Here is a 25,823-nt window from a genome sequence, read left to right as displayed (position 1 = left end):
TGGTGCACATGTGTAACTGTATAACTTTCATCCATCCCTCGCCCCGACCCGGGCTCGAACCATGGACCCTCTGCACACATCAACTACAGTCACCCACGAAGCATCGTTACCCATCGCTCCACAACAGCTGCGGCCCTTGCATTGCAAGGGGAACAACTACTTCAGGTCTCAGAGTGAGTGACGTCACCGATTGAAACGCTATTAGCACGCACCACCGCTAACTAGCTAGCCATTTCACATCGGTTACACATGTAGCCTATAACCTGTTTCAGAGAAATTGAATATTGAATATCGTAAGAGCTTTCATTGTCTGCTTATATGCAGCCTTTATTTATCCTACTGTTCTGACTTGGTGTACTGGGAGAACACTGTAAGAACGGCCCATGTTCTGAATTCTTTCGCTGTACATTTCAAAAGTTCTGAACAAATAGATATATTGACTATGTCAATCCCATTAATGTCTTAACCGATGACGGATCGCTTCTGATCCGCTTGTCGTACCCTTATGCCATAGTTTGTACATCTCAATTGTCAGTGGAAACCACATTTGTTTAAGCAAGTCAGCCAAATCAGCTATGTTTTTTAAAGTCAGTAAATGAGGCTGAATGAACTGTTTCACTGCCAGACAAGACTCAGCTGATATCCAGGTGTAGCAGTGGTAAAGGTTTTGGCTCTGCTGTTGGGACAGCTTTATGTAGGACCCTAACAGTTTGTGGGCACCGTTGTCACTGTTATAGTGCAATTCATGTATTGTTTAGTGTTGTGTAGTGGCTTTGCTAGCATGCATTCCCAATTATACATTTTTTGTTTCCCCCACCAAGATGCACATGCTAAAATCGCCACTGGACAGCACTTCTGTTTTAAACATCAGTTGACCAAGCTGTGTCTCCTTATGAAACTGCAGAATTGTATTTTTTTTTTTTTTTACCTTTATTTAACTAGGAAAGACAGTGAAGAATGATTTATTATTTACAGTGAAGGCCTACCCTGACCAAACGTGATTTACGCTGGGCCAATTGTGCTCCGCCCTATAGGACTCCCAATCACGAGCGGATGTGATACAGCCTGGATTCGAACCAGGGACTGTAGTGACGCCTCTTGCACTGAGATGCAGTGCATTCGACCGCTGCGCCACTCGGGAGCCCAATACAGCAAGTTTGATTCTAGGTCTTTTCTGGCTATATTGGCACCGCTGCGGCGCACAGCAGTCTATTCACGAGCGTAAAGCTCAAAAACGACGAAAGGGGGTGTGTGAAATTATTGGCAGGGTTTCAGGTGACTCCAATAGACACCCAAAGCGTGACTTGCCCGTGTGTTTGAGGGAGAGTGTGTGTGTATGCGCATACGTCCGTGCGTGCGCGCGCGTGTGCCACACACACTTGCATTCGCTCACAACATGGCGATGAAGCGCGGAGAGACACGACGGCTCTCTCCCAACTAAATGCGACCCTGTTCTGAGTGAAAGCAGGGGACTATGTCAAAGGGATATACTTGAACTAGTAGCCAACTAATAGCCTACTTCAGAGAGGGGATTATTGCGGATTGCATTATATATATACATTGCTAGCGGTATAGCTGGCTGTAGAGACCCACACACTGCTTCACCCCTCTGCTGGAAATCAATGCTTTACATGGCGGTGGAGACTATCTGGGTTTTCTATTTACTTTCGTTGGGCTTCTGTGGACCATCCGCTCAAGGTAAATCGCTTAGCTTAATAGAAATGTTATTGACTTGCGCACGCCTTTCAAGTTAGTAATGTATTCAATTCAGAACATATGCAGGTGCGATAAGAAGAGATTGGTTAGTGAACACATTTTGCACCTTGCTCGTTGCAGTGTTTGTATCTAACTGTTGAGTCTAGGTATCAGGACTATGGTAGGTCTATCTATCAAATGCTGCAACGTGCTTATTTTTGTTCAATAGCCTATTCGTCTTCCAGCACACGCTGTCTGTCGGGTTTCTCTTTATACCCAATGCTGGACTGCCGGTTACAAAGTTAGTTGCACATCTGCAACTATGTAACCATTATCTGCCCATAACGTATTTAATGTTACAGCGGAGTCATGCGTTCTTTGAAGACATATGCTGTGGAGTTGAGTTTGAGGAATGTGGGTTGCGTTTCAAGAGGTTTAAATAATGAGCGTTAAACATGTGGCCCGTGGGTTTTCTGCACAAATATAATTTTTCACAATTAAAATAGCGTTGCCGGTGGGACAAAATCGTTTTTCAGATGTCACTATTTTATACATCGAACGCAATACATCATATTACGACAGTTGCTTGCCTCTAGTAAGGTGTATGCCACAATAACACTGTTATTACAATTGTTTATGAACTGCTCATATCTGACACACGATCTGGATTTTTAAAAATGCCTAAAACAATAACGTTTTTGATCTATTGTCACATAATTGTATTTATGTTGTGCTCTTGCCTCGACACAAATGAAGGCTTATTATGTTTTGATGGTGTTTGAATCGTCATATCGGACATGTGCTTTGTGTTTTTGGGGGCTTGGGAGAGGATGCACTTGGTCGCTGCCTTTCAGGCATTGCGGTGGCCTTCAGATAGAGAAGGGAAGCTGTGATTTGAGAGCCAGGGAGCCACCGATAGGCGGCGAGGGAGCGAGGCAGGCAGGCGCTGAGCGAGAGAGAACAGACACAGCATTTACATGACAAAGAAAAGTGCCAGGAGCACGGGAGGAGAAACATGAAATAGGCCGATGAGATTTTGTTCTGCTTTAGCCTATTTGACGTAGCTCACTTAAGAGGAAAGGCAAACGTATTGGATCATTGCTTTGAAAAACCTGGAGGAATAGTGGTATCAGGGCTGACAATGCTTTCCTGTTAATCAAGATGCATGGAGGAGCATCCCTGTTCTACCTGAATATGTACAAGTGAGACTTCAAGTATGGCTTGCAAACCTATAGGATCGGAAAATAAGTTGTTGATAATGTCATTTGGACTAATGCATTTTCAATGCTTGAGAGCACAAACTGTGTTCCTTGATAATGCATTTTCTACCCATTCTATCCATCATGTTGTCTCAATGTGGTTTAAGATGGAGATACAAACTACAGTACATTATCTTGAGGGGTTGCTTGTGTGTGTGTTTGGAGCAGGAAACAGTGGCATGTGCTCATCACAAGGCCCACAGTAGTGTGTTTGAGCATCTCCCTCAGCCCTCATACACCCCGGGGTGTGTTCCCACAGTGGAGCACTGTAGAGCCTTCGCTGGACTGGTGGGAGCTTTCGTGTGAGTGTGGCATGTTTGGAGAGAGAAAGAGGAATGTTATGGGTGGTGGGTTGGTTGGGAGGGTATTGTGGGAACTGGAGCTGGCGAACGGAGGTTGCTGGGTGGGAGTAGGGGGTGATAGTGGGGCAGGGATGAATGGACGGGTGCATGGGACTTCGCTACATCAGATCCACAAACAAAGAGCTTGTTTTTTTCCATTCGAAAGATCAAATGAAAATATGTCAACTCTGCTGAACTCATCAGGAACAAATGAATGCTGTGGGTGTGTGTGTGTGTGTAGACAAGCTCTCTCTCTCTCTCGCTCTCTCTCTCTCTAAACCAGTACTCCTGCTAGGAGTGTCACATGCACACCGACCAAATTATTGGGGTTTCACTGAACCCTCATCACTGCTTCACTCAAGAGGCCTCCTCTCTATGGTTCCCAGCATTGTCTCCCATTCTCCTTTTATTCTCTAATCCTGACTCACTCTTGTCATCCTATCTCATCCATGGTCAATGATTTAATGCTCAGTGTTAATCAGCCCACTGACCCCTGCTTCAATTTGACTCCTCCTCACTCTTCCTGCCTCTGTCTGAAAATCGACTGACCTCTGCCCCTCCTAGTCCTTCGTCATTGACCCTGTTCAATGCCTCCCTCCCCTTCATTCCCCCCTTCTTTATGTAATCACATATATTAACTGGTTGTGATTGGTGAAAGAAGTAGGTTGGTAGGTAACCTTAGTTACCCATCCAATCATATATAGATCTGTTTTTTTCCCAGGAGTTGAGAAAGAAAGGATATCTAAATTGGAACAGGGCCTATATACACCTAATCCATCCCTATTACATGCCACTAGTCTGCAGCATCCCACCTCAGCCCCTGTCTGCAGCTACCTCAGCACCCTACCTCAGTCTCTGTCTGCAGCTACCTCAGCACCCCACCTCAGTCTCTGTCTGCAGCTACCTCAGCACCCTACCTCAGTCTCTGTCTGCAGCTACCTCAGCACCCTACCTCAGTCTCTGTCTGCAGCTACCTCCGCCCCCCACCTCAGCCCCTGTCTGCAGCCACCTCAGCACCCTACCTCAGCCCCTGTCTGCAGCTTCCTCAGCACCCTACCTCAGCCCCTGTCTGGAGCTACCTCAGCATCCTACCTCAGCCCCTGTCTGCAGCTACCTCAGCACCCTACCTCAGCCCCTATCTGCAGCTACCTCAGCACGCTACCTCAGCCCCTGTCTGCAGCTACCTCAGCACCCTACCACAGCCCCTGTCTGCAGCTACCTCAGCATCCTACCTCAGCCCCTGTCTGCAGCTACCTCAGCACCCTACCTCAGCCCCTATCTGCAGCTACCTCAGCATGCTACCTCAACCCTTGTCTACAGCACTGTACCTCAGCCCCTGTCTGCAGCCACCTCAGCACCCTACCTCAACCCTTGTCTACAGCACCCTACCTCAGCCCCTGTCTGCAGCTACCTCAGCACGCTACCTCAACCCTTGTCTACAGCACCGTACCTCAGTCTCTGTCTGCAGCTACCTCAGCACCCTACCTCAGCCCCTGTCTGCAGCTACCTCAGCACCCTACCTCAGCCCCTGTCTACAGCTACCTCAGCACGCTACCTCAACCCTTGTCTACAGCACCGTACCTCAGCCCCTGTCTACAGCTACCTCAGCACGCTACCTCAACCCTTGTCTACAGCACCGTACCTCAGCCCCTGTCTACAGCTACCTCAGCACGCTACCTCAACCCTTGTCTACAGCACCGTACCTCAGCCCCTGTCTACAGCTACCTCAGCACGCTACCTCAACCCTTGTCTACAGCACCGTACCTCAGCCCCTGTCTACAGCTACCTCAGCACGCTACCTCAACCCTTGTCTACAGCACCGTACCTCAGCCCCTGTCTACAGCTACCTCAGCACGCTACCTCAACCCTTGTCTACAGCACCGTACCTCAGCCCCTGTCTACAGCTACCTCAGCACGCTACCTCAACCCTTGTCTACAGCACCGTACCTCAGCCCCTGTCTACAGCTACCTCAGCACGCTACCTCAACCCTTGTCTACAGCACCGTACCTCAGCCCCTGTCTACAGATACCTCAGCCTCTGGAGGATGCTTGTGAACAAGTCCTGCTTAATAAAGATAATTGCATTTCTTTGTCCTTAATGAGCTGTTCTGTAAATGGAGTAATTACGTTAAGTTTGTTGCATCAATGACTATGCGCTTGGCTAAAGTTATTTGAACTTTGTCTGTCAAAAAATCCGCTTGTAATAAAAGCTGTCTTATTTTATTTATTGTGCCCATATCTCAATACCTTGGTCCTTGAGGTGTGATTGCTGTGTTTCTGACAGCCCCATGGGGTGGAAATGGCATGTTTATAAGCATGAGTGTAGTGTGTCTGACTGTGCCTACTAGGGCTGAGAGTTATCCAGAATTTCAGTCCCGTCAAACCGTACATTTTTTTTTTACCTCACAAAACCATTTTACGTAACAGCGATCTTGATCCAGAAGAGGATTGAATGTCTCTGCTGTAACCAATAAGTTTGATCTTTACATCTAGACACTTAGCTAGCAGGTCAGCAAGCCAAATGCACAGCTGGAGCCCTGAGCCAGATCTGATTTATTTGACATGTCTTACGTCTTAAGCAGGGGCATAGGACGCAACCCCCGCAAATGGCAGTGAACATCATACCATTGGTATTTTGAAATACCCCGGTATACCCCGGTATATGGTATAAACAGTATATTGCCCAAGCCTAGTGCCTACTCTATTTGTATGTGAGTGCATCTTGATCCCCCTGGAGATACACAGCTAAATTAGGATGCATATTATTTAAAGAGGCCCCAGGCTGAATTTGAGCTGCATATCTTTGTCCGGTGAAGATGTTGGTTTGTATGGCTGGCCGAGTGTGTCTGTTCATGTTTGGTAGTGTCAGAGGACCAATCCTAGTCCCAGAGGTGGTATAAAGGATAGTTCAGTGTCAGAGGACCAATCCTAGTCCCAGAGGTGGTATAAAGGATAGTTCAGTGTCAGAGGACCAATCCTAGTCCCAGAGGTGGTATAAAGGATAGTTCAGTGTCAGAGGACCAATCCTAGTCCCAGAGGTGGTATAAAGGATAGTTCAGTGTCAGAGGACCAATCCTAGTCCCAGAGGTGGTATAAAGGATAGTTCAGTGTCAGAGGACCAATCCTAGTCCCAGAGGTGGTATAAAGGATAGTTCAGTGTCAGAGGACCAATCCTAGTCCCAGAGGTGGTATAAAGGATAGTTCAGTGTCAGAGGACCAATCCTAATCCCAGAGGTGGTATAAAGGATAGTTCAGTGTCAGAGGACCAATCCTAGTCCCAGAGGTGGTATAAAGGATAGTTCAGTGACAGAGGACCAATCCTAATCCCAGAGGTGGTATAAAGGATAGTTCAGTGACAGAGGGAAGTAGCTTGAATGAGACAGGGAGACTTTCACTGTATGTCTGGCCTCTGGTGTCTACTGGGCTCTTTATTGTGGTGGCCTTGAGGTTGAGGGTTTTTGTGGTTTATGTGATTCAGACAGCTTCCCTTTTAACCAGAATACTGTCAAACCTCAGACGAGTAGTCAGGAAGCAGAGGTCGTCATGTTAGTAGAACCTGTCTTTGTTGTGGATTACAATGCCAGTCAAAATGTTATTCAACCAATTTTACGTTAAAGTTCAGTGATTTATTTCACTCAATACATTTCAGTATCTGGAAATATTTGACTGGTTACACTTCATGCTACTGTGTGTGTGTGTGTGTGTGTGTGTGTGTGTGTGGTGTTTTGTGTGTGTGTTGTGTGTGTGTGTGTGTGTGTGCTTCCCTTTTAACCAGAATACTGTCAAACCTCAGACGAGTAGTCAGGAAGCAGAGGTCGTCATGTTAGTAGAACCTGTCTTTGTTGTGGTTACAATGCCAGTCAAAATGTTATTCAACCAATTTTACGTTAAAGTTCAGTGATTTATTTCACTCAATACATTTCAGTATCTGGAAATATTTGACTGGTTACACTTCATGCTACTGTGTGTGTGTGTGTGTGTGTGTGTGTGTGTGTGTGTGTGTGTGTGTGTGTGTGTGTGTGTGTGTGTGTGTGTGTGTGTGTGTGTGTGTGTGTGTGTGTGTGTGTGTGTGTGTGTGTGTGTGTGTGTGTGTGTGTGTGTGTGTGTGTGTGGTAACACTGTAATTGCCCCCCAGTAACAATATTGTATGTAATGGAGCGGAATGTTTTTGTTGTTTCCGGTGCACCAATTCAACTTTTCTGTGGTAGACTTTTGATCTGCACCGAAACGCTTTACTTGTATGTGTAACGTACGTCATGATGTTGAGATCCGTCCACCTGTGAATGTAAGACGTCCGTCCTCCTGCACTGTTGGAGATGTCTGGTCTCTAAAGCCTCCCTCCCTGCTCTGATGGCTGCCAGCTGGGATAAGAGCAGAGCTCATTCTGCTCAATTAGACTGCACCTAAATCTCTGTAGGCTGACGCCTAGGATTCCTCTAAGTTTCTCAAAACAACATTTACACTTCAGCCAACTCCGCACTAAAAAAAGGCTTATTGGTTTTTAAATGATGTATAGCTACTTATTTGCCTTATCTCTGCAATCGGTTTTGGGATGATTATTTAGTGAACACAATCATCCCAACATCACAACGCACAGGCCTACTCCTTTTACATGGTCACGGACGACTGCTACACTGCATGACCCTCAAGTCCATTTCCCAGTACTGGCTGTGGGGAGTTCCCACTGGCTGTGGGGAGTTTTGATGTTCTCTAGAAATACATATCAGTGCCAAAGGGACTTCAGAGAGAGCGTTGTGAGTATTGATGCCCCCCTCCCCCGGCTATAAACAGCCCAGGATCAATAGTGCTGGATCAATATGCTGTGTGATGTGTTTGTCACAGGCTCAGGGATGGGTCCAGTCAGGTGATCCCCAGAGTATTCCACTACAGCCAGGGCACTGAATGTTAAAACACTCAGGTGCTGCTGCTGTGTGGCCACTGCCTACTGTCGGCTAGTTTTAACAGGACGATACTGCTATCTTGAAGAAAAGTAGTTGATTTGATGGATTCATTTTTGTATTGTATAATGCCACGCGGTAGCTTCATCAATATATTTATTTTAGATTGTTCTTATTTATTATGTCTGGCTCATTATGGTTTGTGAGCTGTGAAATCTAAGGGATAATAGTTTAGCCGTTAAAAGACGTGTCTGTGTGGTAAACGAGTCACAAGCTACAGGCTACATGTTTTTGTTCTGTTGTGTGTGTGTGTGTGTGCTTTAGGCAGTGATGGTGATTTGTGTGTGTGTGTGTTTGTGTGTGTGAGAGCAGGGTCTCTTCCTCACGGCGCTGGTTGGGTAAACAGTCATGCGATCACATTCCTTCCATTCCGCACTGCTGTCCACTCAGTCACATGACCAAGGAGGAGTAGCATGGGGCTTGTAGTGGGGAGGGGGCCTGAGGAGGGGAGAGAACCCTGCTTGAGTAGGCATGGTGCAGAGTAGGTCCCAGTCCCAAATAAATCCCTTGCCCCTACCTCTAAATACTTTTTGCATATCTGAAAAGATAAGAAGGGTATAAACAATATGTTATAGATCTACTTATAACTGCTCTAATTATGTTGGCGTCCAGTTTATAATAGCAATAATGCACCGCTGGGGTTTGTGGAATATGGTCAATATACCATGGCTACGGGCTGTATCCAGGCACTCCGCGTTGCGTCGTGCTTAAGAACAGCCCTTAGCCATGGCAAATTGTCCATATTCCACAAACCCCAGAGGTTCCTTATTGCTTAATTAACCCTCTTTTATGCTAGGTGGGGTTTTTCACCACATTGCTTAATCCAATCAATGACTGTATAAATGAATGGACAAAGCCATTGATCATGTGACACCATTCATATGTGAAGACTCAATAATAGCGCATTGAAGCCCAATGAAGTCGCTTAAGATGTGGTTTCATGGAGACATAACATGCACAGTTTTAGCTGCTCCAGGAAGAGACGTTGCAGGCTAGCTCAGTGCTGCCACTTCTTATTGAGTAACTCAAGTTGAAGGCCGACCGTGGTACGGTATGCTGCCGTTAGCAACTAAATTGTTCTTATAGCTTCTTTTGGGTGCGATTTGGTGTATTACAAGCTATTATTGGTGACATAATTGACGAGTGTTTTTATTTTATTTACATGAAGATAGCCATTTTTCCATTCACTGTAATGAGGGATCCTGTTTTCTGCTAACAATGCCCGCAGTACCGTGTTTGGCCTTGAACTTCCGTGGCTTCAATAAGAGGGGGCAGTCGTTCTATGCTGCATCGAATTTAAGAGACTGGAAGGGTTCAGTAGGAGCAGGAGCTAGGGGTTTATATTGGGCTTGGCGTAAGAGGTTGTACAGAGTACACACACACAACTCTGTAGCATGTGACACAAATCCAACCAGATGACCTGGCCTCCACAATCACCCGACCTCAAACCAATTTGAGATGGTTTGGGTTGAGTTGGACCGCAGAGTGAAGGAAAAGCAGCCAACAAGTGCTCAGCATATGTGGGTGCTCCTTCAAGACTGTTGGAAAAGCATTCCAGGTGAAGCTGGTTGAGAGAATGCCACGAGTGTGCAAAGCTGTCATCAATGTAAAGGGAGGCTACTTTGAAGAATGTCAAATATAAAATATATTTTGATATGTTTAACACTTTTTTTTCATAGTTTTGATGTCTTCACTATTATTCTACAATGTAGAAAATAGTAAAAAAAATACAAATAAGAAACACCCTTGAATGTGTAGGTGTGTCCAATATTTTGACTGGTACTATGTGTCTATGTAGAATTGTGGTCAAATATATTGTCCCCCTTGCACCATTCACTATTTATTCAAGAATTCTTTGATATTGAGAACTTTTGGTGTTTACACGTATTCGTTTGATTTACAACTGCACAGAATCCCCCCAAAATTATATATTTCACTTAAACGTCCAAAAATGACCTGGACTAAGTTGTTCAAAAAAATTAAAATTCATTTGGTTGGGGGCTAGTGAGTTGTTTGTGTAGTTTATCTCACCTGTGGTAAGTTGCAGGGTAGAAATAGCAATTTAACCCGTTTTGAAAAAAAAGATAACAGAATATTCTTACAAGTATATGACCAATGTATCATCTTAATTCCTAACACACCACCACTCGGTTTCTATCAGTGCTGTTGATCACTGCCTCGTGATACTATCAAGTGTCTCCCTCCGAAACCATTTGGTTGAATTGATCAAATCAAATCTCAGACACAATATTAAAATGTCAAAGGGGGAGTGTCTGGGTTTTTAATAGTCGGTGTCCCTCTCTCTCCAACCCTGCAGCTACAGTATATGACCTTGTGGTTGCCCTGGAAGGGCTTTTCCCTCCTGCAGCCTCCCATCCGTCCCATGTTAGTCTTGTTGCTGACGTTGTTGACCCATTGATGTAGCCGGGGCCGCACCGAGGCCCCTAGCCCCATGCTGCTCTGAGGCCCTTTGTAAAGCCTATAGGAGCACAGGGCTGTGATTGAAGCAGCCCAGGATTTGCATGGATGAGTACTGTACATAGAGTGAGCACACCAGCAGTCCTGAAGCACTGGAGAGGAACAAATGCTAGCTCAGGCCATGTTTCTCTTCTCTGTTGTTTCTCTCTCTCTCTATGCATCTGTCTGCCTCCTATTGTTCATGTTGCAGACTGTCCTTTTGAGTATAAATGTAAACATGAGAGGGAAAGAGTCTAGCTCCCTGGGCCTCTGCTATCTCTCCGGGAACCACATTATGATCGGTCACTTTACTGTACGCCTGGCCTATATGATAAACAGTATAAATGTGATAAAGAGTATACATCCAGTTTGTGCCAACTTGAGAGCGGTGTGAAAACTCATGTGGGTGACTGTGAGAATCGTGCTGTAGCTGAACCGCTGGAACGGCCAGCACCTGACACTGCAGCTGCTGCTGGGGTGGCGTGCCTTTCTCCACTCAGTGTGTGACTCAAACTCTACGCAGCCTGTCCTGGATGGAATTACAACATGTGGATATTACTCTTGAGAATCAAACTGAAAATCACCACCAAGGCAATGTACTGTTTAGTGTTTCCCAACTTCTCCATTGTTGTCGTTTGGTCTAGACCAAGACAAGGTACATAGATGGAGCAGAATGAATATGACCCACACTGTGTGAAATTTAAGGTAATATGCAGTATATTCCATGTCGTATCCCAGAAATGGACTTGCCATAGGGCAGTTTTGGAAAATGCCAGACGGGCTGGTCCATCTTCAGTCCAGCGGGCCTCTAGAGAGTGGCGACAGTGATTCCGTTTTTCTCTGGGAAGGATCTGATAACATTATACCCCACTTCAGCAGGCCGTCGGTGTCGCAGATAAAGCTATCAGGTTAAATGTGTAGACAATTGTGAGATATGTTTGGTTGTACAAAATTGTCGGCATGTCAATGTTATTGTACGTGGAGCTCCCTAGCGCGTGGTGAAACTGGAGAGTCCCTCCCTGTCCACCTTGGTTTATGGCTGCCTGGGACTTTCCTCCTCCTTGTTGCTGCAATGTTTGACAACTGATTTTAATGACCATTCATCCTATGCATACCTGTTATGATAAATGTCTTTATTGTACAGTTATTCATTTATATACAATATCGGGAATTTGTGTTATAATTATGAGATTTGGATATTAGCAGGTACCTTTTCCAAAGCCACACAGTTGATATAGATGTTTTCAACTACTGTAGTTACGCCACTTGGACCACAAATTGTTTTTAAAAAACACACAAAAAACACGATTTGATATTCCTGTGGGTGGGTGGGTAGGCAGGCATAAGCCCTTTGTCTTCATGCACATAAAGTATTTTAATTTAAATGTTATTTTATGCTGACACACACACATACACAAACAGGGGCAAACGCATGCTCCAACGTCCTGCTGATCGTCAGACTATTTGCACAGTGCTATCAATCAGCCCATCTGTCTCTGTCCACCCATTCTGTGGGGCTGGCGCAGTGCACATAATGTTCCCTGCTCCTGTGGGTACGTACACATGTTCACACTAGAGGTCGACTGATTCATCGGAATGGCCGATTTTAATTAGGGCCAATTTTAAGTTTTCATAACAATCGGAAATCTGTATTTTTGGACACTGACTTGGCCAATTTAAAAAAAATTGTATTATTATTATTATTATAAAAAAAATGTACACCTTTTATTTAAAACTTCTAATGGTTGCAGGGGCAGTATTGAGTAGCTTGGATGAAAGGTGCCCAGAATGAACGGCCTGCTCCTCAGTCCCAGTTGCTAATATATGCATATTATTATTAGTATTGGATAGAAAACGGGGATATGCATACGGCCAAAGATGAACACTGGAATGTACAAAGTACAGGGAAGAACCTTAGAGCGTTCTAAAGAGAAGCCGTTGTGTTGCGTGTTTTGTAGCATTCCTTATCTCCCTCCTCCATCTCTCACGCGGACCTGTCTCCCCATGCACACTAATCTCAGACCACTTATGTCAGGATTTGGAGTCTAACTCTCTCTCTTCCCCCTTCTCTCCTGCTCTAGAGAAGCCTGTGACGGTGGAGCTGAGCTGTGGGGCAGGCCCTGTCCTCGTGGTGCTGGAGCCGGGACAGCCCCTGCTGCTGGACTGTCACCTGGGGGCCACGACCCTGGACACGCCCCTCAACGTCACCTGGCTGCAGAATGGGCTCCCCGTACTGGAGGGGGAGGGGGACTCCCTCAGGACCCTGGCCAACGGCTCACTGCTGGTGCTGCCCACCTCTGTGGATGGCCGGACGCCTCAAGGGGTGGAGGGGGGCTACAGCTGTGTGAGCGCCGGCCCTTTTGGAGCTCTGACCAGCCGCACCATCACCGTTCACCTGGCCAGTGAGTACTACTATTTCTCAGACAGGGCGGGGCTGTGCCCGCTCAACTCCACCAGGGTCAGACTCACATGGAATGGCATGATGGTCTGGTGTCCCAACATAGGAGCACAGCCACATTCCTCAGGGGGATTTCCATGCTTGGTTCTCCTCTGTCTCAGACAAGGGTTTGATTGTGTGACTGGTCAGCCACACCGGTGGTGTCCTGGGAACGGATATCAAATCAAAGGACATTTTATTGGTCACATACACATGGTTAGCAGATGTGATTGGTCACATACACATGGTTAGCAGATGTGATTGGTCACATACACATGGTTAGCAGATGTGATTGGTCACATACACATGGTTAGCAGATGTGATTGGTCACATACACATGGTTAGCAGATGTGATTGGTCACATACACATGGTTAGCAGATGTGATTGGTCACATACACATGGTTAGCAGATGTGATTGGTCACATACACATGGTTAGCAGATGTGATTGGTCACATACACATGGTTAGCAGATGTGATTGGTCACATACACATAGTTAGCAGATGTGATTGGTCACATACACATGGTTAGCAGATGTTAATTCGGGTGTAGTGAAATGCTTGTGCTTCTAGTTCTGACAGTGCAGTAATATCTAACAAATTCACAACTACTACCTTATACACACAAATTTAAAGGGATGAATAAGAATATATACATATAAATATATAGATGAGCGATGGCCGTGCGCCATAGGCAAGATGCAGTAGATGGTATAGAGTACAGTATATACAGTGGTGCAAAAAAGTATTTAGTCAGCCACCAATTGTGCAAGTTCTCCCTCTTAAAAAGATGAGAGAGGCCTGTAATTTTCATCATTCATCAACTATGACAGACCAAATGAGACAAAAATCCATAAAATCACATTCTAGGATTTTTAATTAATTTATTTGCAAATTATGGTGTCCTGGGAACAGGTAGGCTCCACACCGGTGGTGTCCTGGGAACAGGTAGGCTCCACACCGGTGGTGTCCTGGGAACAGGTAGGACAGAGAACAGAGAGGGGGAAAGGGGGAGAGCAAGAGAGGGATGAAGTGGGACAGAGAGGGAGGGAAGGAAAAAGAGAGAGAAGGTAGCAATAGATCCGGCTTATCCCCCCCCCCCTCTCCACTCACTCTCCCGTAGAGCTGCATTCATTATCCTCTGTAAAAGTGGCAGTCTTTATTCAGTCATTAGCTTTGTGTAGAATGGGACTGTATCCTCTCCTTTTGTCAGCTGTCACATGCCTATTTATGAGGATGCCTTGTTTGGGGGGGGGGACAATGAGGGAGGGAGGTGAAGAACGAGAGGGATGGAGGGAAGAAGGTGACTGAGGACTTTAAGATGGATGGCGGGAGGAAGGTGGCTGAGGAGTTAGGATTGGTGAAAAGAGAAGGAAGTAGTAGGGGAGGATACATTTGGGTTGAAGGGAAGGTGGGAGATTTGGGTGGGAGGTGACTGAGGAGTTTGAGATGGTGAAGTCAGAGGCTGTTCTGAGATAGACTAATAAGTGTGTCCTTCAGAAGGTGTCTGTAGAGGGAGCTGGTAAATGTAATGTGCTGTAGACTGCTACTGCTGTGAGATGGATGGGCTGCTAGAGACAGGCAAGGCCAGGGGCCTGCATGCAATGGGCCTCAACGAGCACACTGACATTGAGCAGAGAGAGGCCCATGTCTGTCTGTCTTTCTGTCTGTCTCATGACTTTACCACCACCAATTAGGAGGCAGAACAAGATCACATGAGAGAAATGAGTGACAGTCCTTTGTCTTTAATACTCTAAACATGTTTTATGTGCATGGCTGTTCTGAATGCTCCCTTCATGTGACTTTGTCCAAAAAGCGAGTGAGTCAGTTAAAGAGAAGGAGGGGGGAGAAAGAGGTAAATTGCGGTAGAGGAGGAGGGGAGAAGAGGAGTTGGTGGACATGCCGACAGACGGAAAGCCACGTGTTGTGGTCAGAGAGTACAGGGGGAGGGGAATAAAGTTTCAATCTGATCGCTGGAGAGGGGGCAGAGACAGAAAGAGGGAGAGCGAGGAGGACAGGAGAGAGAAAGACAGGGGGGCAGAGACAGAAAGAGGGAGAGCGAGGAGGACAGGAGAGAGAAAGACAGGGGGCCAGAGACAGAAAGAGGGAGAGCGAGGAGGACAGGAGAGAGAAAGACAGGGGGGCAGAGACAGAAAGAGGGAGAGCGAGGAGGACAGGAGAGAGAAAGACAGGGGGCAGAGACAGAAAGAGGGAGAGCGAGGAGGACAGGAGAGAGAAAGACGGGGGCAGAGACAGAAAGAGGGAGAGCGAGGAGGACAGGAGAGAGAAAGACAGGGGGGCAGAGACAGAAAGAGGGAGAGCGAGGAGGACAGGAGAGAGAAAGACAGGGGGGCAGAGACAAAAAGAGGGAGAGCGAGGAGGACAGGAGAGAGAAAGACAGGGGGGCAGAGACAGAAAGAGGGAGAGCGAGGAGGACAGGAGAGAGAAAGACAGGGGGCAGAGACAGAAAGAGGGAGAGCGAGGAGGACAGGAGAGAGAAAGACAGGGGGCAGAGACAGAAAGAGGGAGAGCGAGGAGGACAGGAGAGCGAAAGACAGGGGGGCAGAGACAGAAAGAGGGAGAGCGAGGAGGACAGGAGAGAGAAAGACAGGGGGGCAGAGACAGAAAGAGGGAGAGCGAGGAGGAGCACAAGACATGCTAATAGATTTAGTAGATACAGTAATCTATTTCATCTGGTCCATTCACTCAGTAAGTTAATCATTAGCTCAGTTGGCCACAACAGTTACAAGTGCTAGCTTACTTTACAGTATTGGATGACCTGTTATCTATCTAGCTGCTCTGTGGAGCTCTGCTTTGTGTGCTCATTGAGAAACTTTGCTCCATTTGGGCTTTGTGTGTGTGTGTGTGTGTGTGTGTGGGGGGGGGGGGTACAGCAACTAGTTTTGGCCATGACAGGTGCTGAGCTTGTTTGTGCTGTTAGTCAGCTAATAATATGTGGCTTTCTGAAGAACTTTGCCATGTGAGAATCTTCTCAGAAGTAGTTGTGATAGATTTATGTTTGTTCGCTAGGTAGGATTAGCCCTTACATGTGTTATGAAGCATGGCTAATGCATCACATTTTCTAATCAGTTAATGTTTATTTTTAAGTGCATGTCTGGGCCTTTTACAGTCCAATGGAGAAATTAGGAACAACTTCAGGATGTAAGGATTTGACTTTTTCCTCAAGTGCTTTATGTATGGCCTTATGTCTAGTCTGTCACAGCGGTTTGGTGAGAATACAATTTGAAGGTAATCTTGGATATGTATGTTCAGTTCTTTAGGACTGCAGGCTGAACAGAACAGCTTGCAACCCTGAAGCTGATTGATGAGGTAGTCCGAGCTCTTGTGTTCCCCCATACTGCCCCAACTCAGTCTGGCCTGAGGTCAGGGGCCCTCTCAGCCATTTACGACTCAGCTCCAGGACTCACTGCTGCCCCCTGCTGTTAACTACAGTTATTATGTATTGGCCACGGACCAGCTGACTGCATCTCTTTCCCTGTCTCTTTCTCTCTCTCTTTCTCCCTGTCTCTTGCTGTCTGTCTCTCTATCTCCCTCACCTTTCTCCCTCACTCCCAGCGCTGTCTCGTTTCCATCAGGACCCAGAGGCCCAGGTGGTGCCCGTGGGGGGTGCTTCCCGCTTTGAGTGCCAGATAGACGGAGTGCCCACGCCAAGGATAACCTGGGAGAAGGACCAGGAACCCATCCCCAGCCAGCTTAGGTGAGACACACATATACACACGGTGATGCACTCCAGTAGAGCCTGGCAGTAAGTGATTGTCTGTTCTACTAGCTGTCCCCTGAAGTCCCAATGCTGTCCCCTGATTGAGCTCCAGCCAGACAGTGGAGACTGGATCTGTTCTAAGGTCCATGCTGCCACTGATCATGTGAGGGCTGTGCTCCCTCCTCCACCATTCTACTTCATTGCATAATGGCAGTCAGGGAATATCCTGAGAATTTGGTAGGAAGTTAAATAAAATGAGTACATTTTGGTCTTTTTCAGTAGTGCAGAGTTCAGAGATAAGGGATGGACACAGATCTGTTGGTTTCCTCTCTGTCAGCCAGAGGCTGAAGGTCAGGGCCACAAAGTGCAGCCTGGTCACTTTCTCTCTTCTGTTTGTTCTACTCCCAAATACCCTCCTGCATCTCCCTTTCACATGGCTACAGGCTGATGCCAGTCCAGGGCCTGGGAACTGATGTGCTTTGAATCAAATTGGGTGGAAAGATGACCATAATCTACTGCACATGACTCCGTTCCTTCCCTCCTCGTCCCTGGCTTCTCTTCCCTTCTCCTCCGTGGCCTTTCCTCCTTCCTCCTCCCTGGCCTTTCCTCCTTCCTCCTCCCTGGCCTTTCCTCCCTCCTCCTCCCTCCTCCTCCCTGGCCTTTCCTCCCTCCTCCTCCCTGGCCTTTCCTCCTTCCTCCTCCCTGGCCTTTCCTCCTTCCTCCTCCCTGGCCTTTCCTCCTTCCTCCTCCCTGGCCTTTCCTCCTTCCTCCTCCCTGGCCTTTCCTCCTTCCTCCTCCCTGGCCTTTCCTCCCTCCTCCTCCCTCCTCCTCCCTGGCCTTTCCTCCCTCCTCCTCCCTGGCCTTTCCTCCTTCCTCCTCCCTGGCCTTTCCTCCTTCCTCCTCCCTGGCCTTTCCTCCTTCCTCCTCCCTGGCCTTTCCTCCTTCCTCCTCCCTGGCCTTTCCTCCTTCCTCCTCCCTGGCCTTTCCTCCTTCCTCCTCCCTGGCCTTTCCTCCTTCCTCCTCCCTGGCCTTTCCTCCTTCCTCCTCCCTGGCCTTTCCTCCTTCCTCCTCCCTGGCCTTTCCTCCCTCCTCCTCCCTGGCCTTTCCTCCCTCCTCCTCCCTGGCCTTTCCTCCTTCCTCCTCCCTGGCCTTTCCTCCCTCCTCCTCCCTGGCCTTTCCTCCTTCCTCCTCCCTGCCTTTCCTCCCTCCTCCTCCCTGGCCTTTCCTCCTTCCTCCTCCCTGGCCTTTCCTCCTTCCTCCTCCCTGGCCTTTCCTCCCTCCTCCTCCCTGGCCTTTCCTCTCTGGCCTTTCCTCCCCCCTGGCCTTTCCTCCCTCCTCCTCCCTGGCCTTTCCTCCCTCCTCCTCCCTGGCCTTTCCTCCTTCCTCCTCCCTGGCCTTTCCTCCCTCCTCCTCCCTGGCCTTTCCTCCCTCCTCCTCCCTGGCCTTTCCTCCCTCCTCCTCCCTGGCCTTTCCTCCCTCATTTGAGAGATTTGGCCCTTTTTTGAAATTGAAGTTGCACTTTTTTCCCACCTGCTCTGTCCTTATCAATCATAGAAAGACCGGCAGCTGTTTGTTATTTATTTAGATGCATATCGCACATAAACACTTATACAGTATACAGTGAATTACTGTTCATGGCTTGCCTCGGAGTGATCATGCGCTGAGTTGACGGCCTGTATATGTTTGCCTTTCAAAGGCCATGGCCCACATATGGCTGTTCACATTACTACTTATTTGGATGTGTGTCTCATGTTGAATGGCCAGGAAAGTGCAGCTTTTCTTCATTGGTTAAACTGGTTAAACTGACTAATGTTATTATAACGTCCGAGAACCCTTGCTGCTGACCACTCATGACCACACAGAGTGGAGAAGGGCATCAGAGGAGCGGAGGGGGGGGCAGGACCAGTGTGCTAACAGAGTGGAGAAGGGCACAAGAGCAGAGTGGAGAAGGGCATCAGAGGAGTGGAGGGGGGGGGCAGGACCAGTGTGCTAACAACACACAGAGTGGAGGGCATCAGAGGAGCAGAGAGGGGGGGCAGGACCAGTGTGCTAACAACACACAGAGTGGAGGGCATCAGAGGAGTGGAGAGGGGGGGCAGGACCAGTGTGCTAACAACACACAGAGTGAAGGGCATCAGAGGAGTGGAGGGGGGCAGGACCAGTGTGCTAACAACACACAGAGTGGAGAAGGGCATCAGAGGAGTGGAGAGGGGGAGGGGGGGCAGGACCAGTGTGCTAACAACACACAGAGTGGAGGGCATCAGAGGAGCAGAGAGGGGGGGCAGGACCAGTGTGCTAACAACACACAGAGTGGAGGGCATCAGAGGAGTGGAGAGGGGGGGGGGCAGGACCAGTGTGCTAACAACACACAGAGTGAAGGGCATCAGAGGAGTGGAGGGGGGCAGGACCAGTGTGCTAACAACACACAGAGTGGAGAAGGGCATCAGAGGAGTGGAGAGGGGAGGGGGGCAGGACCAGTGTGCTAACAACACACAGAGTGGAGGGCATCAGAGGAGCAGAGAGGGGGCAGGACCAGTGTGCTAACAACACACAGAGTGGAGGGCATCAGAGGAGTGGAGAGGGGGGGGGGGCAGGACCAGTGTGCTAACAACACACAGAGTGAAGGGCATCAGAGGAGTGGAGGGGGGGGGGGCAGGACCAGTGTGCTAACAACACACAGAGTGGAGAAGGGCATCAGAGGAGTGGAGAGGGGGAGGGGGGGCAGGACCAGTGTGCTAACAACACACAGAGTGGAGGGCATCAGAGGAGCAGAGAGGGGGGGCAGGACCAGTGTGCTAACAACACACAGAGTGAAGGGCATCAGAGGAGCAGAGAGGGGGGGCAGGACCAGTGTGCTAACAACACACAGAGTGAAGGGCATCAGAGGAGCAGAGAGGGGGGGCAGGACCAGTGTGCTGAAAACTCAAATGCACACTCTCACAGCTGAGCAACACGCACGCCCTCTCACTAGTCACCAGAAACGGTCTCACTCTCCCAGCTGAGCAACACGCACGCCCTCTCACTAGTCACCAGAAACGGTCTCACTCTCACAGCTGAGCAACACGCACGCCCTCTCACTAGTCACCAGAAACGGTCTCACTCTCACAGCTGAGCAACACGCACGCCCTCTCACTAGTCACCAGAAACGGTCTCACTCTCACAGCTGAGCAACACGCACGCCCTCTCACTAGTCACCAGAAACGGTCTCACTCTCCCAGCTGAGCAACGCGCACGCCCTCTCACTAGTCACCAGAAACGGTCTCACTCTCCCAGCTGAGCAACACGTACGCCCTCTCACTAGTCACCAGAAACTGTCTCACTCTCACAGCTGAGCAACACGCACGCCCTCTCACTAGTCACCAGAAACGGTCTCACTCTCACAGCTGAGCAACACGCACGCCCTCTCACTAGTCACCAGAAACGGTCTCACTCTCCCAGCTGAGCAACACGCACGCCCTCTCACTAGTCACCAGAAACGGTCTCACTCTCCCAGCTGAGCAACACGCACGCCCTCTCACTAGTCACCAGAAACGGTCTCACTCTCCCAGCTGAGCAGCACGCACGCCCTCTCACTAGTCACCAGAAACGGTCTCACTCTCCCAGCTGAGCAGCGCACACGCCCTCTCACTAGTCACCAGAAACGGTCTCACTCTCACAGCTGAGCAACACGCACGCCCTCTCACTAGTCACCAGAAACGGTCTCACTCTCCCAGCTGAGCAACACGCACGCCCTCTCACTAGTCACCAGAAACTGTCTCACTCTCACAGCTGAGCAACACGCACGCCCTCTCACTAGTCACCAGAAACGGTCTCACTCTCCCAGCTGAGCAACGCGCACGCCCTCTCACTAGTCACCAGAAACGGTCTCACTCTCACAGCTGAGCAACACGCACGCCTCTCACTAGTCACCAGAAACGCTCTCACTCTCCCAGCTGAGCAACACGCACGCCCTCTCACTCGTCACCAGAAACGGTCTCACTCTCCCAGCTGAGCAACACGCACGCCCTCTCACTAGTCACCAGAAACGGTCTCACTCTCCCAGCTGAGCAACACGCACGCCCTCTCACTAGTCACCAGAAACGGTCTCACTCTCACAGCTGAGCAACACGCACGCCCTCTCACTAGTCACCAGAAACGGTCCCTCTCTCACAGCTGAGCAACACGCACGCCCTCTCACTAGTCACCAGAAACGGTCTCACTCTCACAGCTGAGCAGCACGCACCCATCTCACTAGTCACCAGAAACGGTCTCACTCTCACAGCTGAGCAACACGCACCCATCTCACTAGTCACCAGAAACGGTCTCACTCTCTCTCACAGCTGAGCAACACGCACGCCCTCTCACTAGTCATCAGAAACGGTCTCACTCTCTCTCACAGCTGAGAAACACGCACGCCCTCTCACTAGTCACCAGAAACGGTCTCACTCTCCCAGCTGAGCAACACGCACGCCCTCTCACTAGTCACCAGAAACGGTCTCACTCTCACAGCTGAGCAACACGCACGCCCTCTCACTAGTCACCAGAAACGTTCTCACTCTCACAGCTGAGCAACACGCACGCCCTCTCACTAGTCACCAGAAACGGTCTCACTCTCACAGCTGAGCAACACGCACGCCCTCTCACTAGTCACCAGAAACGGTCTCACTCTCCCAGCTGAGCAGCACGCACGCCCTCTCACTAGTCACCAGAAACGGTCTCACTCTCCCAGCTGAGCAGCGCACACGCCCTCTCACTAGTCACCAGAAACGGTCTCACTCTCACAGCTGAGCAACACGCACACCCTCTCACTAGTCACCAGAAACGGTCTCACTCTCCCAGCTGAGCAACACGCACGCCCTCTCACTAGTCACCAGAAACGGTCTCACTCTCCCAGCTGAGCAGCGCGCACGCCCTCTCACTAGTCACCAGAAATGGTCTCACTCTCTCTCACAGCTGAGCAACACGCACGCCCTCTCACTAGTCACCAGAAACGGTCTCACTCTCCCAGCTGAGCAACACGCACGCCCTCTCACTAGTCACCAGAAATGGTCTCACTCTCTCTCACAGCTGAGCAACACGCACGCCCTCTCACTAGTCACCAGAAATGGTCTCACTCTCTCTCACAGCTGAGCAACACGCACGCCCTCTCACTAGTCACCAGAAACGGTCTCACTCTCACAGCTGAGCAACACGCACCCATCTCACTAGTCACCAGAAACAGTCTCACTCTCTCTCACAGCTGAGCAACACGCACGCCCTCTCACTAGTCATCAGAAACGGTCTCACTCTCTCTCACAGCTGAGAAACACGCACGCCCTCTCACTAGTCACCAGAAACGGTCTCACTCTCCCAGCTGAGCAACACGCACGCCCTCTCACTAGTCACCAGAATCGGTCTCACTCTCACAGCTGAGCAACACGCACGCCCTCTCACTAGTCACCAGAAACGTTCTCACTCTCACAGCTGAGCAACACGCACCCATCTCACTAGTCATCAGAAACGGTCTCACTCTCTCTCACAGCTGAGCAACACGCACGCCCTCTCACTAGTCATCAGAAACGGTCTCACTCTCTCTCCCAGCTGAGCAACACTCACGCCCTCTCACTAGTCACCAGAAACGGTCTCACTCTCACAGCTGAGCAACACGCACGCCCTCTCACTAGTCACCAGAAACGGTCTCACTCTCCCAGCTGAGCAACACGCACGCCCTCTCACTAGTCACCAGAAACGGTCTCACTCTCACAGCTGAGCAACACGCACGCCCTCTCACTAGTCACCAGAAACGGTCTCACTCTCCCAGCTGAGCAGCGCACACGCCCTCTCACTAGTCACCAGAAACGGTCTCACTCTCACAGCTGAGCAACACGCACGCCCTCTCACTAGTCACCAGAAACGGTCTCACTCTCCCAGCTGAGCAACACGCACCCCTCTCACTAGTCACCAGAAACGGTCTCACTCTCCCAGCTGAGCAACACGCACCCATCTCACTAGTCACCAGAAACGGTCTCACTCTCTCTCACAGCTGAGCAACACGCACGCCCTCTCACTAGTCATCAGAAACGGTCTCACTCTCTCTCACAGCTGAGAAACACGCACGCCCTCTCACTAGTCACCAGAAACGGTCTCACTCTCCCAGCTGAGCAACACGCACGCCCTCTCACTAGTCACCAGAAACGGTCTCACTCTCACAGCTGAGCAACACGCACGCCCTCTCACTAGTCACCAGAAACGTTCTCACTCTCTCTCACAGCTGAGCAACAAGCACGCCCTCTCACTAGTCATCAGAAACGGTCTCACTCTCTCTCACAGCTGAGCAACACGCACGCCCTCTCACTAGTCACCAGAAACGGTCTCACTCTCCCAGCTGAGCAACACGCACGCCCTCTCACTAGTCACCAGAAACGGTCTCACTCTCCCAGCTGAGCAACACGCACGCCCTCTCACTAGTCACCAGAAACGGTCTCACTCTCCCAGCTGAGCAACACGCACGCCCTCTCACTAGTCACCAGAAACGGTCTCACTCTCACAGCTGAGCAACACGCACGCCCTCTCACTAGTCACCAGAAACGTTCTCACTCTCTCTCACAGCTGAGCAACAAGCACGCCCTCTCACTAGTCATCAGAAACGGTCTCACTCTCTCACAGCTGAGCAACACGCACGCCTCTCACTAGTCACCAGAAACGGTCTCACTCTCCAGCTGAGCAACACGCACGCCCTCTCACTAGTCACCAGAAACGGTCTCACTCTCCCAGCTGAGCAACACGCACGCCCTCTCACTAGTCACCAGAAACGGTCTCACTCTCACAGCTGAGCAACACGCACCCATCTCACTAGTCACCAGAAACGGTCTCACTCTCACAGCTGAGCAACACGCACGCCCTCTCACTAGTCACCAGAAATGGTCTCACTCTCCCAGCTGAGCAACGCGCACGCCCTCTCACTAGTCACCAGAAACGGTCTCACTCTCCCAGCTGAGCAACACGCACGCCCTCTCACTCGTCACCAGAAACGGTCTCACTCTCACAGCTGAGCAACACGCACGCCCTCTCACTAGTCACCAGAAACGGTCTCACTCTCACAGCTGAGCAACACGCACGCCCTCTCACTAGTCACCAGAAACGGTCTCACTCTCCCAGCTGAGCAACACGCACGCCCTCTCACTAGTCATCAGAAACGGTCTCACTCTCTCTCACAGCTGAGCAACACGCACGCCCTCTCACTAGTCACCAGAAACGGTCTCACTCTCACAGCTGAGCAACACGCACGCCCTCTCACTAGTCACCAGAAACGTTCTCACTCTCTCTCACAGCTGAGCAACACGCACGCCCTCTCACTAGTCATCAGAAACGGTCTCACTCTCTCTCACAGCTGAGCAACACGCACGCCCTCTCACTAGTCACCAGAAACGGTCTCACTCTCACAGCTGAGCAACACGCACGCCCTCTCACTAGTCACCAGAAACGTTCTCACTCTCTCTCACAGCTGAGCAACACGCACGCCCTCTCACTAGTCACCAGAAACGGTCCCTCTCTCACAGCTGAGCAACACGCACGCCCTCTCACTAGTCACCAGAAACGGTCTCACTCTCACAGCTGAGCAGCACGCACCCATCTCACTAGTCACCAGAAACGGTCTCACTCTCACAGCTGAGCAACACGCACCCATCTCACTAGTCACCAGAAACGGTCTCACTCTCTCTCACAGCTGAGCAACACGCACGCCCTCTCACTAGTCACCAGAAACGGTCTCACTCTCACAGCTGAGCAACACGCACGCCCTCTCACTAGTCACCAGAAACGGTCTCACTCTCCCAGCTGAGCAACACGCACGCCCTCTCACTAGTCATCAGAAACGGTCTCACTCTCTCTCACAGCTGAGCAACACGCACGCCCTCTCACTAGTCACCAGAAACGGTCTCACTCTCACAGCTGAGCAACACGCACGCCCTCTCACTAGTCACCAGAAACGTTCTCACTCTCTCTCACAGCTGAGCAACACGCACCCATCTCACTAGTCATCAGAAACGGTCTCACTCTCTCTCACAGCTGAGCAACACGCACGCCCTCTCACTAGTCACCAGAAACGTTCTCACTCTCTCTCACAGCTGAGCAACACGCACGCCCTCTCACTAGTCACCAGAAACGTTCTCACTCTCTCTCACAGCTGAGCAACACGCACGCCCTCTCACTAGTCACCAGAAACGGTCTCACTCTCACAGCTGAGCAACACGCACGCCCTCTCACTAGTCACCAGAAACGTTCTCACTCTCTCTCACAGCTGAGCAACACGCACGCCCTCTCACTAGTCACCAGAAACGGTCCCTCTCTCACAGCTGAGCAACACGCACGCCCTCTCACTAGTCACCAGAAACGGTCTCACTCTCACAGCTGAGCAGCACGCACCCATCTCACTAGTCACCAGAAACGGTCTCACTCTCACAGCTGAGCAACACGCACCCATCTCACTAGTCACCAGAAACGGTCTCACTCTCTCTCACAGCTGAGCAACACGCACGCCCTCTCACTAGTCATCAGAAACGGTCTCACTCTCTCTCACAGCTGAGAAACACGCACGCCCTCTCACTAGTCACCAGAAACGGTCTCACTCTCCCAGCTGAGCAACACGCACGCCCTCTCACTAGTCACCAGAAACGGTCTCACTCTCACAGCTGAGCAACACGCACGCCCTCTCACTAGTCACCAGAAACGGTCTCACTCTCACAGCTGAGCAACACGCACGCCCTCTCACTAGTCACCAGAAACGGTCTCACTCTCCCAGCTGAGCAACGCGCACGCCCTCTCACTAGTCACCAGAAACGGTCTCACTCTCCCAGCTGAGCAGCGCACACGCCCTCTCACTAGTCACCAGAAACGGTCTCACTCTCACAGCTGAGCAACACGCACGCCCTCTCACTAGTCACCAGAAACAGTCTCACTCTCCCAGCTGAGCAACACGCACGCCCTCTCACTAGTCACC

The 25,823-nt window shown here is 49.9% G+C and overlaps 1 protein-coding gene across 1 annotated transcript in view; it reads left to right on the top strand.

The window, feature by feature from the left end:
• The first annotated feature begins 1,381 nt into the window (after positions 1 to 1,381).
• Positions 1,382 to 25,823, top strand: part of LOC118393798 (immunoglobulin superfamily DCC subclass member 4-like) — a 61,243-nt gene continuing 36,801 nt past the window's right edge. The window contains exons 1-3 of the mRNA XM_052480908.1: positions 1,382 to 1,698; positions 12,792 to 13,112; positions 16,723 to 16,864. Coding sequence (XP_052336868.1) covers positions 1,623 to 1,698; positions 12,792 to 13,112; positions 16,723 to 16,864 — 539 coding nt within the window. The 5' untranslated portion in view covers positions 1,382 to 1,622. The remainder of the gene's footprint in view (positions 1,699 to 12,791; positions 13,113 to 16,722; positions 16,865 to 25,823) is intronic.

The sequence above is a fragment of the Oncorhynchus keta genome, chromosome 2 (assembly GCF_023373465.1).
Source record: "Oncorhynchus keta strain PuntledgeMale-10-30-2019 chromosome 2, Oket_V2, whole genome shotgun sequence".
Lineage (NCBI taxonomy): Eukaryota > Metazoa > Chordata > Actinopteri > Salmoniformes > Salmonidae > Oncorhynchus > Oncorhynchus keta.
This window is presented reverse-complemented; position numbering and strand designations above follow the sequence as displayed.